Source organism: Battus philenor, unplaced genomic scaffold (assembly GCF_028537555.1).
Source record: "Battus philenor isolate CCGP_79_NKW_IND1 unplaced genomic scaffold, ilBatPhil1.0.hap1 SCAF_23, whole genome shotgun sequence".
NCBI lineage: Eukaryota > Metazoa > Arthropoda > Insecta > Lepidoptera > Papilionidae > Battus > Battus philenor.
In genome coordinates, this window is record NW_027181686.1 from 3,877,763 (window position 1) to 3,895,485 (window position 17,723).

At 32.1% G+C, this 17,723-nt stretch overlaps 4 protein-coding genes across 4 annotated transcripts; 2 read left to right on the forward strand and 2 right to left on the reverse strand.

The window, feature by feature from the left end:
* Positions 1 to 680: 680 nt before the first annotated feature.
* eIF3c (eukaryotic translation initiation factor 3 subunit c) lies at positions 681 to 9,130 on the reverse strand. The gene is made up of 7 exons (XM_068767459.1): positions 8,991 to 9,130; positions 8,751 to 8,861; positions 6,966 to 7,383; positions 5,614 to 5,996; positions 3,563 to 4,846; positions 1,444 to 1,737; positions 681 to 1,057 (listed from the first exon to the last, which is right to left on the reverse strand). Exons 2-7 carry the CDS (start codon positions 8,841 to 8,843, stop codon positions 887 to 889), a joined length of 2,643 nt encoding a protein of 880 aa, XP_068623560.1. The 5' UTR covers positions 8,844 to 8,861; positions 8,991 to 9,130; the 3' UTR covers positions 681 to 886.
* A 652-nt stretch (positions 9,131 to 9,782) lies between these two features.
* LOC137924195 (zinc finger protein OZF-like) lies at positions 9,783 to 11,425 on the forward strand. The gene is made up of 2 exons (XM_068767559.1): positions 9,783 to 10,123; positions 10,193 to 11,425. Exons 1-2 carry the CDS (start codon positions 9,968 to 9,970, stop codon positions 11,258 to 11,260), a joined length of 1,224 nt encoding a protein of 407 aa, XP_068623660.1. The 5' UTR covers positions 9,783 to 9,967; the 3' UTR covers positions 11,261 to 11,425.
* A 1,522-nt stretch (positions 11,426 to 12,947) lies between these two features.
* Positions 12,948 to 14,577, reverse strand: Snap29 (Synaptosomal-associated protein 29kDa). Its single transcript, XM_068767338.1, has one exon. It carries the CDS (start codon positions 14,395 to 14,397, stop codon positions 13,588 to 13,590), a length of 810 nt encoding a protein of 269 aa, XP_068623439.1. The 5' UTR covers positions 14,398 to 14,577; the 3' UTR covers positions 12,948 to 13,587.
* A 371-nt stretch (positions 14,578 to 14,948) lies between these two features.
* On the forward strand, positions 14,949 to 17,044 carry MED31 (mediator complex subunit 31). The gene is made up of 4 exons (XM_068767486.1): positions 14,949 to 15,035; positions 15,098 to 15,187; positions 15,596 to 15,765; positions 16,383 to 17,044. The coding sequence occupies exons 1-4, from the start codon at positions 15,020 to 15,022 to the stop codon at positions 16,527 to 16,529; spliced, it is 423 nt and encodes a 140-aa protein (XP_068623587.1). The 5' UTR covers positions 14,949 to 15,019; the 3' UTR covers positions 16,530 to 17,044.
* Positions 17,045 to 17,723: the final 679 nt, after the last annotated feature.

Below are 17,723 nucleotides of genomic sequence, written 5' to 3' on the forward strand. Positions count from 1 at the left end.
GTAGCGGTCACCTGAACTGTCATAATTTATCAGCCGCTTGTAAACCCGCAAATCGCTACGGTCGTCGCAGGCATATAAACAGTCATGTAACTTTGTCAAATACAAGCCTGCAAAAGTTTCATATGTATCAGTCATGCAGTCTACTTCACAAAATTCTTTTATTTAATTTCGGAGTTAGTCTACACCTGTTGTCTATTCCTAAAATATTTTCAACAATTATATTAGCATCCACCAGATACTGGTAAATAAAGCCTAGGTGTTAAGAATATTACAGTGAACTCAATCACTTCATATATTATTAAATTGGCCATTCGAGATTAAAATTTCATGTAGCTTAACCATATAGATTTTTTGTATAAATAAGCAATATTTGTTAATGGTCTGTATTACTGCTGATGACAAAAAATATTATACCTAAATATATTCACACAGAAAATGGGCCCAAATAGACTAATTTAATAATGCATAGTGCAAAAACGGTAATAAATTTTGTGACAATTTTATTTTCAGTGATACAGTACAAATAATATACTATGCGGGAGATCGTATCGCAATTTAACTACACAGTAGAAATAAATAAAATTACCACTTGAACGAAACTAGAATGTTTAAATTAGAGAATTTTGAAAATGTTGAGTTGTTAAGAATGTTGAAAATTTAAGGTAAATCGTAGTACAAAATCACGGGTAGAAATATTTATTTTTTAAAGCAATTGAAAATCAAAGAATAAGTTTTATTTATTTTGCGACGGTTGCAACAGTAATCACTGTTTAAGGGGTTAGAAGGTGTATTTAATTAACCACATGTTTGATAAGTGATACTGTTGCAACCGTCGCATACTAAATGGGGTATGTAGATTGTGTGGCAAATTGTATTAGATTTGTAATCAGTCGTCATGAGCACGCTCATCATCACGACGGCGGTTGCGTTGGCGACGGCCCCAACCGTCTCTGGGGCGTTCCCTTTGACGACCCTCTCCGCGTCCAGTACCTCCTCGCTGGAAGAAGGACCCTTGCTTCTCGAAGATCCGTTCGTTCGAGTCTACTAGATTACCGACCTGTGTACAATTAACAAATAAATTTAATGAAAACATTTAATTATGAATAATAATTCGTGTATTTTTTTTTTAAAGTTACTGTATTTATCACTTTAATATTATAAAGTGTAGTTAAGGCACAAGCTCATTCATAGTAACTTATTTTACCTCAATTTAATGATGCTTTATTATTGAATATGTTATTAATAACATTATAGTCACTAATAGCCAACTTAGATTAGCTTGGCTGCATTGACTTACCTCAAAACAAAAGGAATCAAAAGCCTTTATTTAAGCAACTAAGCAAGTAATGATTATAACTTGCTTATTAATTAACAATTATTAAGGTTTTTTCATTACAAGGTTATTCAATAGCTTTATTCACATTAAAGAAATAATAAGATTACCTTATCGGCTAGCTGCAGCGCCAGCGCTTGCATCCTAGTAGGCTCAGAACGATGCAATATAGCGCATTCGCTTGGATCGTCGAGAGATGCTAATAATTCCTCGTTAATAATCATCTTGGAGACCAGAGAATGTACACGTTGACGAGGCAGTTCGAACATGTCAGCTAGTGAACGTAGAGATAGCGACGCGTACACGTGAGCGTATGTGAACAGATAAGTCCGCAGTGATTCCTCACGAATGAGGCGACCGAGCATGGCACGAACATTATCCGCACCGACCATTAAATCCCATACCTGTATAACAGAAAACAAATAGTTATATAGTTGGACTATCACAAACTAATTATTATTTAAGGCCCTAAGGATGCGCATATATGCGTCCGAAGGGTCATCAAACGAAAGTTGCCGTTGTGGACAAAGGACGCAGATGATATATGCGTCCGACTCTAAATCATCGGCGTGCAATTAACACATTGTTGACTGGTCACAAGTCAACTCGTGATGGCTTTTTTTTGCATCACTGTTGGCGATCATGCAGTACAATTGTTGGTCACTATAATGCAAGCTGTTTCTTATAAGAGCCGCCAAATCTTTAGTAGTAAAAAATATTTAATATCTAAAAAAATAAATAAAACGATTACGGAACGTAACGAAGAATCTTTCAAAGAATTATACGCAGATGCTTTACCTGATTGTCCGTGTGATTATGAATCAAATTGTGGTAACTGTGAAAATGAAACTGCATAGGAAGAGAACGACTCTGATATTAGGCAACCAAAATTTTAAAAAAATAATATAGCATAACGACGATTTGAAAGAAGAGTAGAACGTACGTGATATTACACCAAACTTACAGTATTATTTAAACATTTCTGATGCAACTATTATGATGCTTCGATAATCAGTAGGGTAACAACGGCTGTATTTCTTGATATAGGTGTTTTGGACTTAGTAGTTACGCAGATCAATTTGTATTATTTTCAAATGAAAGAGTTACATAAAATTTATGCACAAATGGTTAACTGGCCGGTGACCAGTAAGAAAATTAAACAACGGCTTTATTTCTTGATATAGGTGTTTTGGACTTAGTAGTTACGCAGATCAATTTGTATTATTTTCAAATGAAAGAGTTACATAAAATTTATGCACAAATGGTTAACTGGCCGGTGATCAGTAAGAAAATTAAAAAAAAAAACTTTTACTATCAAAAAATAACACTCTTTAATTACAACCGTGTGGAAAAAATGCATCCTAAATACTCAGTTCACAGTAGTCTAAAAGCAGTGGCGTAGCTAGGGGGTGGCGAGCGGGGCGGCCGCACCAGGCACCACAAGCAGGGGGGGGCACCAAAGTTGAAAATAATTTTTTTAATTTTTTTTTTTGAATGATGAATAATGAAATGTTAAAAGAAAAATGGAAACCATAATTTAAAGTAAATAACATAAAAAGAATATCAAATTTTACTATTTTTGTGCTAAAAAAGTTGTTAAATAATATGAACATTAAAAAAAGTAAATGGTTACAAAAATATAATATACACAGTGTTTAAGCTTTTTATTCGCAAAACACAAAGTGTTTTTTAAAAGGGCCCTAAATGACAAAAAAAATATTACATTATTGCAAGATTATTTAATGATAAATAGGTTAAATAATCTTGCAATAATGTCAATAGAACATGAACTAGTCGACACTATTGATTTAGAAAATGTGATTAATGACTTTGCAGGCCAAAAAGCGAGGAATGTTCGTTTTAAATTTTCCCAATAAATTTTATTAACATTTAATGTTATTTTTTATATACTTATTATTATTTTGAACCAAAAAATATATATATATTAACTACATTCTGTTCTGAATTTTGAAATTATTTAGACTCTTTAGGGGGGGGGGGGGGCACCAAGCCCCAATCTGCCCCAGGCCCTAAATACCATAGCTACGCCACTGCCTAAAAGTATTCCATCCCCAGTGAAGGTTTACAATGTAGTGAAATTTTTTTCTATGTATATATTTTGTCAACTACAAATATTTGTGGCTATTTCAATAGACATTTTACTATCAATTATTGAAACTGTATTCATCATAGGCTATAGAATACTCTAATAATTGAAAAAATCTTTACCTTTGCATTCATTTTCTCATTAACAATGAAGTTGAGACACGCCCGCCAATCACCACGACGCATTGCTCTAGCGGCAGCTACTGCATGTTCACGCATAGACTCCGGAGGACCAACCAATGCCTGCCTTTCACTTGCCCGCAAATTTTGATAAAACGTTTTACTGATCATACGCCTGCGCGCATCAAATTCATGGGCTGCCATGTACGGAATTTCAATCAACATGGCGGATACCAAATACACACATTCCAGAAGTTCTAGATTAATATGCATATGGAAGGGCATCTGTCTCTGTTTTTCAATCTTCTCTTGCTCTTTGGAACGCTCATGCTGACGTTGAGGCAGTAGACCTTGGGCGAGTAACTCTTTCGGTTTACCAGTCATCATCAGCTCTGCCAAGCATCCGTGCGCTTCCTTTACATTGCCACGACGAAAAGCGCATAGACCTAAATTAGCCATTGTACGATTATATAAAATCTGTGTGCTCGGGTCAGAATGCTGGACGGTCTCTTGCAAGTGTGACATAAGCAATAAGTCCCGAGCTTGGAACCAGTTATCGTGCAAAGCATGATGATATATATGCGACAGGATGGCACGAGTCCTTAAGCGATCAGTTTCGTCGTGTGCGTAAATGTATTTGCACAGGCGTTCCATTTTTTTAATTGTTGTCTCTTCTCCTGGAGTCAAATCTTTTCGCATGGCGCGCGTATCAAATTTATAGTACAAATGGTCGATTTTCCGCAGATAGGCGCGGCAAACTTCCTGCGGTGATCCATCGCGTTCAACCACTTGACAAACCCGGTCGATGAGAGCAGACACCCGAACTTCATCTTTCAATCTCTCCACATACTCATTAGAGTGAGGATCACACTCTTTCAGCAGCTTAGTAAACTCGTCATCTAGACGTTCTAGAGCTGTCAATACACAACCACGTACACGGAAAGGTGGTGTAACAAGTTCCTCATTTTCCTCAGTAATGGTCTCACTAAGAACCATGTCTTCATGGGCCAGAAGTATAGTAACCATATGGTCCACATTTTCAACTAACCTGGACCAATACTCTGGTTTCATGGCATCGGATACCTTAGGATTGTAATCAAATAACGCGGCAACGGTAGCAGCACGAAGTTTAAGTTGAAGCGCATCACCTAAGTTGTGCTGTTGGGCGACTGTACGCAATTCATGAAGTAGCTCAAGTTGGGCGCGGCGGTCAGTACGTTTTCGGCCACGAGCTGCACTGATTTCACCCAACTTTTTCACGACCAAAGCTGCGTCTATATCACTATCCTGTGAAGAAACATTTTTTTATAGCTTTGCAGTATTTATTTTAAAGTGCATGTGAAATTAAAAATAATATTTATTGCCAAGTTAGCCCAATGTAATTAACATTTAGAGACATTATTAAAATATACACTACTTTACAGGTTCACGCCGGCACCTATTTGCAGTTACAGATTTGCGTACAAATCTACGTCGCGCTTCACCTGGCAGCGCAAGTTACTCGCTTGTTCAGACCTGCACACGCGTCTTATTTTGCTCAATAGTACAGTGGGTGCTTATTTTTCAAGTTGTGTAACTCGTGCAGTTTTTGTACCCTGATCGATTTCCGCCAGTGAGAGGTGGTTAGAATATTTAAAAAAAAATTCCTTGTAAATGCCCATAGCATGGATATGGAAATAAGTGATTCGTCTGATGAATGTATAAATAGAAGTAGGAGAAGCGTATCAAGATTACGGATACTTTCTTCCTCTTCAGACAAAGATTTTATTAACTTAAACAATGAAGTTATCGAAGGTTCCACGGAGGAAGATTTCGTATCTGAATCAGAGAAAGATTATCAGGATGAAGAATAGCAGGAAGTAAAAGAAAGAACTACAATACTAAATGAGTATTTGGAAGAAGAGAGACACAGACTGACAGAAAAAACGCGCACCACCAGTGGTACAAGCCGCCCAAGGGGACAGTCTAGTGCGAGCCACCAGCGGTACGCGCCGACGTGAACGTGTTAATTAAAGTTCATAATTTAATGAAACTGAACAATAGTTTATACAAACCTTCGCAAACATTTTAGGTTTATCTGAAGTGGCAGCACCTTTTCTCACAGTTTCCCATTCACCTCCATCATCTGTTTGATCTCTTTTGCTGATCTTTCCTGCTTCTCTTTCGCGTCTTTCTTTTCTAGCTCGACGCCTGTCTCTCTTTTTATCTTCATCTTTCTCAGTTGTTCTCTTAAAGAACATTTCCTTCAAAGTAGTTGCGCCTTTCGCTTCGTCATCGGAACTAGAGCTCGAATCAGAATAGCTTGAACCCCAATCCATGGAGTCGGAGGATTCGTCATCTTGGGGCGGCGGGCGGCGTGGTGGTTCAGGCGACCGTCGTACTCTAACTTTTTCCTTGACCTTGTCTTCGTCATCGGAATCATCAGATGAAGAGGTATCTGAATATAAATGGGTAAGTTTAAATAATTATCCCCATCCACCAGGTAGGTACTACATTATCACATACTTTGTTTTGTTCATTTCTACTTGTGGGATTCTAATTAATACAAACTAAGAAGCAATAGTCTTTGAGTGTATGCTTTATAAGAAGTTATGTCATAAAATATAAAAAGTAATTGAAAGGCTTTTAAAAACATTTCATTTTTTACTTTGAACCATAATGCATTATTTATTTAATGATATGTTTCTAAAATACTTTTGAAAGTAAGAGTAAGAGAAGTAAGAAAGCTAAAACCTCAATATAAAAAAAAATGTTCCTTTTTAATAGTTCTATAAAAAAATAATATGAATAAATTAATAGCGATCTTTTATAAATGAAATTTTGCTTTCAATAATGACTCATGGGGAGTGGGCATCTTAAAAAATCAGTGTGGTAGTAAGAATAAAGAAGATTAAAAAGTATTGGAATAATGTAATCTATTTTATACAGGTAAAATGTATAGAAAAGATTAGAATTTTGCATGAAAGATTTATGTATACATATTGCTTTGAATGTTCTATTTCTTGTTCTTTGATTTATACATATATTCCAATTATACATATTTTTAGTCTAATTATCAATATTTGTAATTCCATTTAGGTAAATTTTTAATATTATGTGTATGTAAATATGCAAGTCATTAACTTTCAACACATGGTTTTCTTAATTTTTAAGTTTTTTGCAAAGGTCATGTATGAATTTCAATTTTCATTTTTTTTTTAGGAGATATGCATACTGATATTTGGTGAATACCATTGTTTGATGTGGCTTAAATTCAATGATGAGTTTTAAGCTTTCTTGTGTTGTTGAATTTTACATTACTATAATCATACAAAATTACTATATCTTCTATCATGTTTCATTGTGCCCTAGGACAGATGCCTCCATCCAACGCAAATTTACTAAGAATGCCAAAAAAAAGTCTTACCTTTTCGTTCATCATCATCATCGGGCAAATCAGGATTTTCACGAAATTTAGTTATCTCTGCATCAAAATCTTTTTCATATTTTCTTAGCTTTTGACGTAACGACGTGAGAGCTTTGCTGTTGCCCTTTGATAGTGCTTTTCTACCATCTCGATCAGCCCAAGCCCCAGCAACCCAGTCATCGAGTTCAACCATTGCTCTGATAAAGAAACGGGGAGCAATTCCATTCTCTTCCTTTTGTACTACAGGTGCAGCACGCGTGTATGCCCTTTGTAATTCCTCGAACGAAGCTAAGGCGGACGAAAAATCTTTGATTTTGCGGTGATTCCGTAGTGAATGGATTATACCTTCCAATTCTTCATACCGTTTTTCTTTCATCGACCGAACCACACGCTTCGTTTCTTCTTCGTCATCACTAAACTGTAGAACAATTTAGGTTTTTATAACTGTATTAGAAATAAATTCATATCTGAATTTTTAAACTAAGTTATAAGTTTCAGCTTACTGATTCTACTCTAGATAATATAGGTAAGGTTGCTGTTGCCATAAGGTTGCTGTTAACCTTATTAACCCATAACTGTGACATTCTCATTTAATAGTGCCTAAAGTTTTGTGTCACCAGAATCAAGCCATGATGAGTATATCATCAAACACAGTAAGTTATGCTGGTATTGGATATAAAGGTTGGGTTTATTTAAGAAAATTGAAATTTTTTTTACTAATATTTACTTCTTTAGTTAATGTAATTCATTACATATGTATATATATTCAATTAAATATTGTTTGTATAAAAGAAAAGATTCATATTTTTGCTTGCTCACAAGTTAGATTTCCAGTTTATAAATCCACTTTTTGACTTTTGACTCTGTTAAACAATTTTCTAGTTCTTTGTATTATACCAGTATAGCCACAAATATTCCAAACATCATGAAATTTGTGGATATATTTAGTTTTTCTCAAAAATTGTAATTTAAATAGCTGGTTACTGATTTATACTATTAAAATTACAGTAACTTTTTATAATTAACTGGTTAATAATTTGCAATGATATTGTAAATATATTCTAGTGCTCTTTCTTTCCACACTTATCATGCAGATAACAAGTCCAGATTTTTCATTTTAAGCATATTTAGATGCTGCTGCCTGTCCATCATCTATGAATATTTTTCCTTTAGCTCTTATGAGAACCGGTACCACAGGTGCCGTTTTTGAATTCTTTGCATTGATTTTTTACTAAATATTTTGTAGTGACACTAGTTTAACTATAGTAAAAATTAAATGAATACTTGACAGTGTTTGATGATCAAAACAATGTTACTTTTAGAAATTTTAAAAAGAGTAAACATTAAAGTTTTATTATCAACTTAAAACAGATAAATAATTGCACAAAACTTACACAAAAAAGTTTTATGTAAACGGAGATTGCTATCTCATTAATATATTGTGTTGCAAAATGTTTACAATTATTCATTAAGCCATTTAGGACATACACTACTGGATATAAGCCTCTCCTTCTACATTTCCAATAGGACTGGTAAGAAGCAGCCAGCATCCAGTATCTTTCTACTTCTCGATGAAAATTACGTAAATTTTTAGTAAGTTATTATTTAATAATTAACAATAGTCTACAAATGCAGAATGTAGTTAGACTAACAGGCCACAGAATTAGCAATGAGGTTCATTTCAAGTTATTAGGGAGAGTAAATAAATACAGGATAATTTTCATTATTAACATTTTTACTTTAATTGAACTTTGAATAAAGGAATCTGTTATAATCAAAACTTACGGTGTAGACGGGCGCTGGGGCACGAACTATCTGTTCCTCCTCACTCGAGCTTTCAGACTCGGAATCCGTTCCAGTCGCGAAGAACCGACTCATGATTGCCTCTTACAGTAACTGCAAATATTAAACACAAAATACTATTAAGAATTTAATAACTTAAAGAAATAAATGCATAATCAATTAAACGAAGGAGAGGTTAGAATTTTAAACGTATAAATATAATACGGGTTACATTAAATATACCTTCAAATAACAAATATTCCGGTTAATACTCTTATATTGCCTGAATTCCAACTTAGATACATGAAAAATGTATGTAAATTATAAGTATAGGAAAGCCCACATGCCCACGAAGCACTCCACACGTCAAAGAAACAGCTATCAACAGATAAAATTGCGGTGTGTCTATGAATATGTTGCGGAGTGTTTAACAATTTCAGCTAAAAAAAATATATTTTATTTGATTATAAATTCGTATTATTATACTTCCTAATCAAAGTTTAATATGACATTTAAATAAACTATGTACTCTTCTAGTATTTAAGGGAACACATGATTTCTTAATAGAATAATATTATATATGTGTGAGAAAATTAATGTAATGTCAGGTTTAATTTTAAAAAATCTTGCAGTTCTTTTATTAAGATATATGCTGGATTTTAAAACGCAATGTTGATGCAAATAAAATGTTCAATATCAGCAAAAAGCCATGTAGTTTAATATTTTTGCAGATGTAGAAAATCGATTCCCGTTCTCAGGCCGTCATTGGCGGCTGCTCCAGAAACTTTGCCCAACTTGTTTTTTAAGTATCTTCAACTACAGAGGGAGTTTGTTAAGTCAGTTAATATCTATGTTCTTGGTGTTTAGCGTCTTTAGTCAAATTTTTCTAACCTAGCAGCCAACAACAAATTTCTGGCAGATACTATTTGAAAAGCTATATTTTTTACTTGGATTCTTTTATAGGCATGTTTAGATGACAATTCCGAATTGAGAGAACATTGAGTTTATTAAATCGTATAGTTATCGATTCTTAGTTGTTCTTAACATCATAACATTATAGTTGTAATCGGGTAACATTGAAGCGCGACATTCGCAGATGCCCATGTTATTGTAGCATGAAGAATATGATGCTATTTAAAAATATTATTTCGAAAATGTATACATTTACTTTTAATATTGTACCGAACCAACAGTGAAAAGATCGCGAATTTGATGTCAAAATGGAGCTAGCGACATTAATTTTACCTAAGAATGTGTGCCGAACTTGTCTTACTGAAGCTGATTCTACAACATTAATGAGTGTACAAGATTTAATCGAACATGAGATGAATAAAATCAAACTTATTGACATACTGATATTTTTAAATTGTGTTGAAGTAAGTATAGCCTTAATACATTGGTATTTATAATTTACCATAATTTTAACTTATGTATTTTAATTCCAGAACAACGATGAAGAAAATTGGCCCCAAGGAATGTGCCCGTCGTGTGTATATACAGCTTTGATTTCTTATAATTTTAAATTAAGCTGCTTGAAAGCGAACATAACTTTGTCGCAAATATTTAATGTACAATCTACAAGTCTACAAAGGTCTGGCATAGATTCCATTGATATAAATGTTGTTTATCAAGACCACGAGTATGATACTCCACTTTTTAATAGTCATCCAGTTCTTGATTTTGAATCAAATATGCCTGCTAATAAAGAACTGACTCCTTTGCCTCCTGTCACTGAAATAACGTCTACAGAGCATCCACCACGAAAAGAAAGTGAAAAGAAATATACATGCTCTCAGTGTTCTAAATCATTTACTAGAATTTATGGATTACGGTATCACATGGCCAAACATCGGGATTTTCGGAGATTTTTATGTCCAAAATGTGGAAAAAGATTTCATATGGCTAATGGATTAAGACAACACTTAATATCCCATAAAGAGACTCCACAGTTTAAATGTGGATTTTGCAATAAGACTTATAAATCAAGACAATCTTTGAAGGAACATTTTAGAGTAGCTCATTCAAGCAATCGTAAATTGTTTGTGTGTGTCACTTGTAATGAAAAATTTACTGCGAAATCCACTTTGATGATGCATATTAAAAGACATACTGGTGAAAAGCAGTACTCTTGTCCAGAATGTCCAAAAACTTATACTAGAGCTTCATATTTGAGAGTTCATAGTTTAAAACATTTAGGGCAAGAACGACCAAGGCCCTATAAATGTAAAATAAGAGATTGCAGTAGAAGCTTTTCAACCAAACATTCCTTATCTGTACATGTTGCACATGCCCACTCATCTGATAGACCTCATAAATGTGATTTGTGCTTTAAAGGATTTGCTACATCATCTGGATTAAAGATACACAAAGAGTCTCATGCAAATAAAGAGGTTGGCTGTGAAGTTTGTGGTAAAAAGCTAGCTAATAAAAGGGTCTTGCAAAAACACATGAGAGTGCATAATGTTAATGATGATCTTATTTTAGAAACTGTTGTAGACTTTTTTAATGAGTAATTTAGAGTTAAGTGGCAATTGGCTGAATTATTTTTACAAAACTTTCATTATTTCTTCTCTAATTTTTTATTTAAAATCCCAGTTAGCAATATATTTTGTAATATTTCTGTAATTATCTTGACACAATATAGTATTCTCATATTTTTGTGTTTAAAAATACACAAATTATAATACTAGTGAAATATTATTTTATATTTATTTAATTTCCTTTTAAGTTGAAATCACACTCAATTAATTTTTATATCTAGAAAAGAAGTGTTGAGTACTAAGATGACTTTTTTACTGACCTGTACTAAAACAATTTCAAATTAAATTATGTACCCCATATTTCTCTAATTATAAAAATGTAATCTTAGGACTGCTTGTTAATATAAAGGATTTTTCAATATACCTGTGATTAAATTATTGGGTAGTTGTGGTTTTTCAATAAAAACATGTGATACTTTTCAAATCTGTAGCTTATAAAATCTGTGTTAATGTATCTTAGTGGAAATCTTTTTTTTTTCTTTGAGATATCATGACAAAATATGAATAACAAACCATTTGCATGACGAGTGCAGTGAATAATCATTGTTGAATATCATCACACAATAACCTATCTAAATTTTTAAATTCTAAAGTCAACAGTGGTGCAAATTGATGGGTTGCAAAGTATGGACTAGAAATTATTAGTGTTATTAATTAATTACTATTCTTGGTTAATTTGACCATTGGAGAATTTTTCTTTCCTAGGATTTTTCGTCTTGTTTTAACAGGTCAATTATAATGTACAGGTAGAAAACATGTAATTCTTATTACCATTTAATCATTTACTGGCCACATAGTAAAATATTTTTTCATGTCTTATTGTTTATTCTAATGAAGTGGGTATTATTGTAGTGTCCTATAGCAATAACTAAAGATTGAGTTTTGTGAAATAAATGTTGGAAACCAGAGCCAATTACTATAGACCATTTTCAAATATTGTGTCAATATATATATATATATATATATATATATTAATTCTACAAGATAAGCAAACTTTGACAGGAAATATTTTATATAAGATTTTTAAATGATAAACCATAAATAATGTTATGATCCAATGTGAACATATTTCCACTTAAAACAATTCATGTCAAACTTCTAAACATCTATTGGTTTTGGTATTTACAATTTCTGAGTAATTAATAAGATTTTTTGTTAATTATTTTCATTTATGAATGTTTGTGCATTGTTTCATTTTTTTTATTTTGTGAGTGTACCCAATAGTAATAAAGTTTCTTCTAAACTTTTAAATTGTTTCAAATTTACAGACTACACTATTTTCTGTGATTCACTTTGGATGAAGATTATTTTTATGCATGGTCTTTTATTGCCAATTGAATTGAATACCCACAAAATAACATGTTATAATCCAAAGATTTAATGCTTCTCAATCATGTGATTTCACCAGCCTAAATAAAAGAACTTATTGATATAAGAAAAAACTAGGGGTAGATCATACATGTCGGACAATCAATAAGTCTCCGAGCTTCCTACAGCTTAGGGTATATGTTATGTGACTGCCAATTCATGTGACTCGATCTGAAAACTAATAAGGGACACACAATTACCTAAAACCATGGACTTATGCTTTTAGATGAAAGTGAGAGATCACAATATCAATTCCGAAAATGTATTTGTTTACTAATAATGCTTATATTACAAATAAAAATTACATTCTTTAAGAATTGGATGCTCAGGATAGAACAATATAAAGGAAAATTAATTTTAATAAATCCATATCAATTAATTTTCCTATCATTTGCTTATCTAAAGATGCAATGTTCTCATAAATAACATATCTGCTGTACATAAATACAGTATAGTAGTTGATTTATGTAAACATTTCTTCAATGGTCGTTTATTCCAATTATGTGATAACAATGTTAATACATGTGGAATTCATGCTACTATGACTAATTAACTCAACATGTAACAATTATTTTTTGAATGAAATGTATCTTGGCAATTAAATTTATCTACAATGTGATTAATACAATGATAACGTTAAAAATGTTATTATAATACAATACAACAGAATAGGGAATAAAGCATTTTATTATTTTTAAACAGAAAAATTTATATTTCCCCTAGACATAATGAAATAAAATAAAAGTACCCATTGAACTGCAGACAAAGAAAGGAAATTATACAACATGTAGTATTTAAATGTTATGAATATAAAAAAATATTATGAATACATATGTACATCAGGAATGATATTGCTTAATTGTATCATACAAAATGATTAAATTACATTTAATAGGGTTTTACTCATATTTTAAGAAGTATTGCACAATGTATTATTTTCCTAAAATTTTGTTCATTTGCTTATTTTGTTTTCCAATTTTAATATCAGCATCTTCTACTTTGTCTTGTATTGTGTCTATTAATCTATTTTGTGTGTCAATCTCTTCACCAAGTGCACTGCCGAGCCCTTTTAATCGAGTTATGTGTTGAACCATCTCATCTAAGTTTGCATCCAACATATCATTAATGCGCTGGCTGTCTGAAATTGGCGCTTGCATCTGTTCTTGGTTTAATCCCCGTAGTCTTGCCGAAGGATGACTGTTAAAGCGCTCTTCAGAACTAATAGGAGGAATATTACCAAGAGTGTCCTCTAATTTACTGCTGGTTCCAGGTCTAGAGCTGCGGCTATCTGGTGATATTTGACTTCTAGGTGGTGTTTGATCTGACTTTCCAGAAATATAATTCTTTAATCCGTAGAAAACTGATTTAATCCCGTTTAGATGTTTTTGACTGTAATGTAGATTTGTATTTATTTCATCTAATCTTTTGTTGGTATTCTCAAGTTGTTCACGCTGTCTCACCAATTCTTCAGCTGTGGCAATTCCAATCTGTTCAGAATCTCGAAGGAGGCCGACACTTCTTATTGACGAGTCAAGGGTACGCTGTTCGATTTCTTTTTGTCTTTGTAACATCGCTTGTCTTTGTTTTTCAAGTTCGGCCATATGCCCGCCATATTGAGTATTTACAGTGTTTTGTTGAGGTTGAGGTAATCTTGCTCTATAACTTTGGACGAATGTGTCATTATCAACGTCGTCGTCTTCAAACAAGTTTCCTGTGTTACTGATATACCTGTGGTCCGACATTTACGTCATATATTTATAGCTTTTAAAAAATAGTTAGATGCTATATGAAAATAGCAGACGACACAAAAACTATCCTTTTGTTACAATAATGAGATTGAAAAGTTGTCGTAATTACGTATGAAAACGGAGAAAGGGATATCACAATCTCATTATAATTACAATTCACTACCACCCATTTTCCTGACGTTAAATTTAATAGTGCTGCCAGTGCATAATCTATTATTACTTGTAAATTGTAATCTGAAATAAACATTTTTATCCTTTGAAAATTACTATTACAATATTTATATATTATTATTACACAGTATGTACATACTTTTATTATTAAATGATATTAATTATTAAATAATTTTAATTAAAATTGTGTCATCATTAAAACTATGTAATCACAATCTTTTTGTTCGGTGTTTATCTTGTTATGAACGAAATAATGTCTCACTGTAAAATAAAATTAGTGAATTTAAACATACAATAAATTCGTGTAAATATTTGCATAAAAGATGTTTTATGTATTGTCTGTTTTACCAATTTGTCAGTTTTTCAGGGTTTTGACAGTCCTTGATGTTTTGAAAGTATTTACTATTATTTATTATTATAGAAGTACCCGTAACATCCTTTCAAGATGATGACTGGCAAAGGTACTCTAATATTAATAATCAAGATTGTGATTTATGTCTAAATTGCTGAATGTTTATTACAGTTATGGCTGAAACTGAGGAACAGAGCAGAATCCGCTTTCAAGTTGAACTTGAATTCGTACAATGTTTAGCAAATCCAAATTACATTCATTGTAAGTACTTATTTATTTATTTATTTTAATAACATCTGGAGGATTTACATTAGTCTTGTTAGAAGTGATTGATGTTAGTAAAATGATGTAAAATTGTTGTTTTCACTTAAAATATAAATTATGATTTATGAGAAATTATATGCAACCTAAAATTTGGAAAGAGAATACGAGCAGAAGCTTTGTATATTTAATTTACACAATTATATATATTAAAAGAAATGTGCTAACTAAGTACTTACACATGTTCAATTACAAACAGATGAGTAGATGTTAAACATAAAAAAAATGTAAAAGTAAGTTTCAGTTTTTGGAAATGAAAATTGTTTTTCAAATCAAATTTTTGTTTAATTTATGTATAACTCATATAGTGGTCATACATTGAATAAGTATTTATCATATATCCATTAGTTTTAGCACAGAGAGGTTACTTGAAGGAACAGACATTTGTTAATTACCTAAGATATCTGCAGTATTGGAGGGAACCGGAATATGCCCGTTATCTAAAGTATCCAATGTGCCTGCATTTTCTAGAACTATTACAACATGAGGCTTTTAGGAGAGAATGTGTTTCAGCTCAGGTAATAATTTTATTCATTCTTAGAAAATATTAGTATTATTGTATAGCTAAAACCTTGCACACTAGATTCTTGCCAAGAATTTGTAAATATTATTTATTAATAATTCAGTTTAAAAATATTATAATGTATTTCTTACTTAAATATTTTTTATTTGTACTTTTTTATGAATACAATGTCCTGAAATCCATTCTTGGCAATTTTTAACATGTCCAAAAATAATCTGGCCAAGATGTATGCCTATAAGACATAGATATTATTTATTTCATGAATTCCCCCTCCACTTCCTTGTGGGTGGAAGAGGAATTCATTCTTCACTGACCTGTTCTCAGCAAAATGTATATTTTATACCTGAAGATGTAAATATATGAAGATTCTACATATGTGGAAATCTCTAAGATATTTATATACATATGTATATATATATATATATATATGTATATATATATATATATATATATACATATGTATATATATGTGTGTGTATGTAAATAAGTGTTTATCTAGTACTTTAATAAAGGTTTTTAGAAAATTTTCATATAGGAATATTAAAAGCAGGAGTAATTTCTTCCAAACCTGTAAAGTGGTTCTGCCGAAGTAATTTTTAAAATTTGTTGCAGGTGTGTAAGTTTATGGATGATCAAGCAATACTACTATGGCAGCATTATACAAGGCGACGTACAAGAACTCTTCAGCCACCAGATGCACCGGCACCACCTGCGCCTCCTGGGACTAATCAACAGGCACCTCCCCGACAACAGTTATGAACTAGTATATTTAAGGAACTGTTTTTGCTAAATCATAAAATGGAGAATTAAGATTTTATTGTTTTTCATTGTTAGGCAAAAATGAGTGAGTTTTTTAATTATAATTTTGATAAGTTACAAGAGAAACTACTGCGACACATATTAGTTTTATGTACTCCCCGCATAGATTTAATACCAGAAAATGTACAACTTATCTGATTGGTATAAATTTATATCTGTGAGTAAAAAAATGTTGTTTTTTCTTATTTGAAACAAAGAACTCAATTTGTAATTAATCATCATTCGCTTTCATGCTTTTGAAAGAGACTGACTGCTTTAACTCTTGTCAATGGTCCAACAATTTGGAATTGTAGTATGTAGTGGCGGTTAAGTAAGTTGTGGGTCCCCAAAACAGCTCTTAAGTTTTGCTAACATAAAAGAAGTTGTTGGCTAAGCACCCTTTACGTCCTGCCCCCTTGAACCCACAGAATCTGCAAATGCTGCTTAGGCAGCTGTGTAGGCTCGGACAAAAAAATATTAGTCATGACCTTCCAGATATTAAATGTAGTTTTCAATTTACTTTTTATTCATATGTATTCCAGAAATTTAGTACAGTAAAAGCTCTTCCTTCATTCACATTTACACAATTCACAGCCAAAATTTTGACCAATTCCTATTTTCACCACTAGAAATTTCTTCATTTACCGATCTAATAAGTACATACATAATAATAAAAGGATTTCAATAGGTATCTAACCCAATAAGCCTTTGTAAAAGACATTAATGGACTAATAAAAAAGTAAAATAGTGTAATTTGTCTGAAACTGACTTTTAAGAAATGTTAAAATCACAGCCCATTGAAGAAGAGGCTTCAACAAGTATTGGTAATGTGACATTTAATTTGAAAAATCTTAGAGAAGGATTAAGAATGACTAATGAGCCTTACAATTTCTTTATGAACATTGATGTCGTAACAATGTAACGTCTGTAGCACAGTCATATTTTTGAGGCAAATTGATAATTCGACTGTTGTAGATCAGTCTGAAATGAATGGGCTTTTAAAATCTGCCAAGCAAGAGAAAATTACAATATTCTTCAAATCATTGTTCAAGCCTTAAAATGATTAATCAAAATGTTTAAACACTTGAATTAAATTGATTTTTTACATATTTGTTTTTAATTGGTCACCAAGGAATGTATCCCCTATAATTTTAT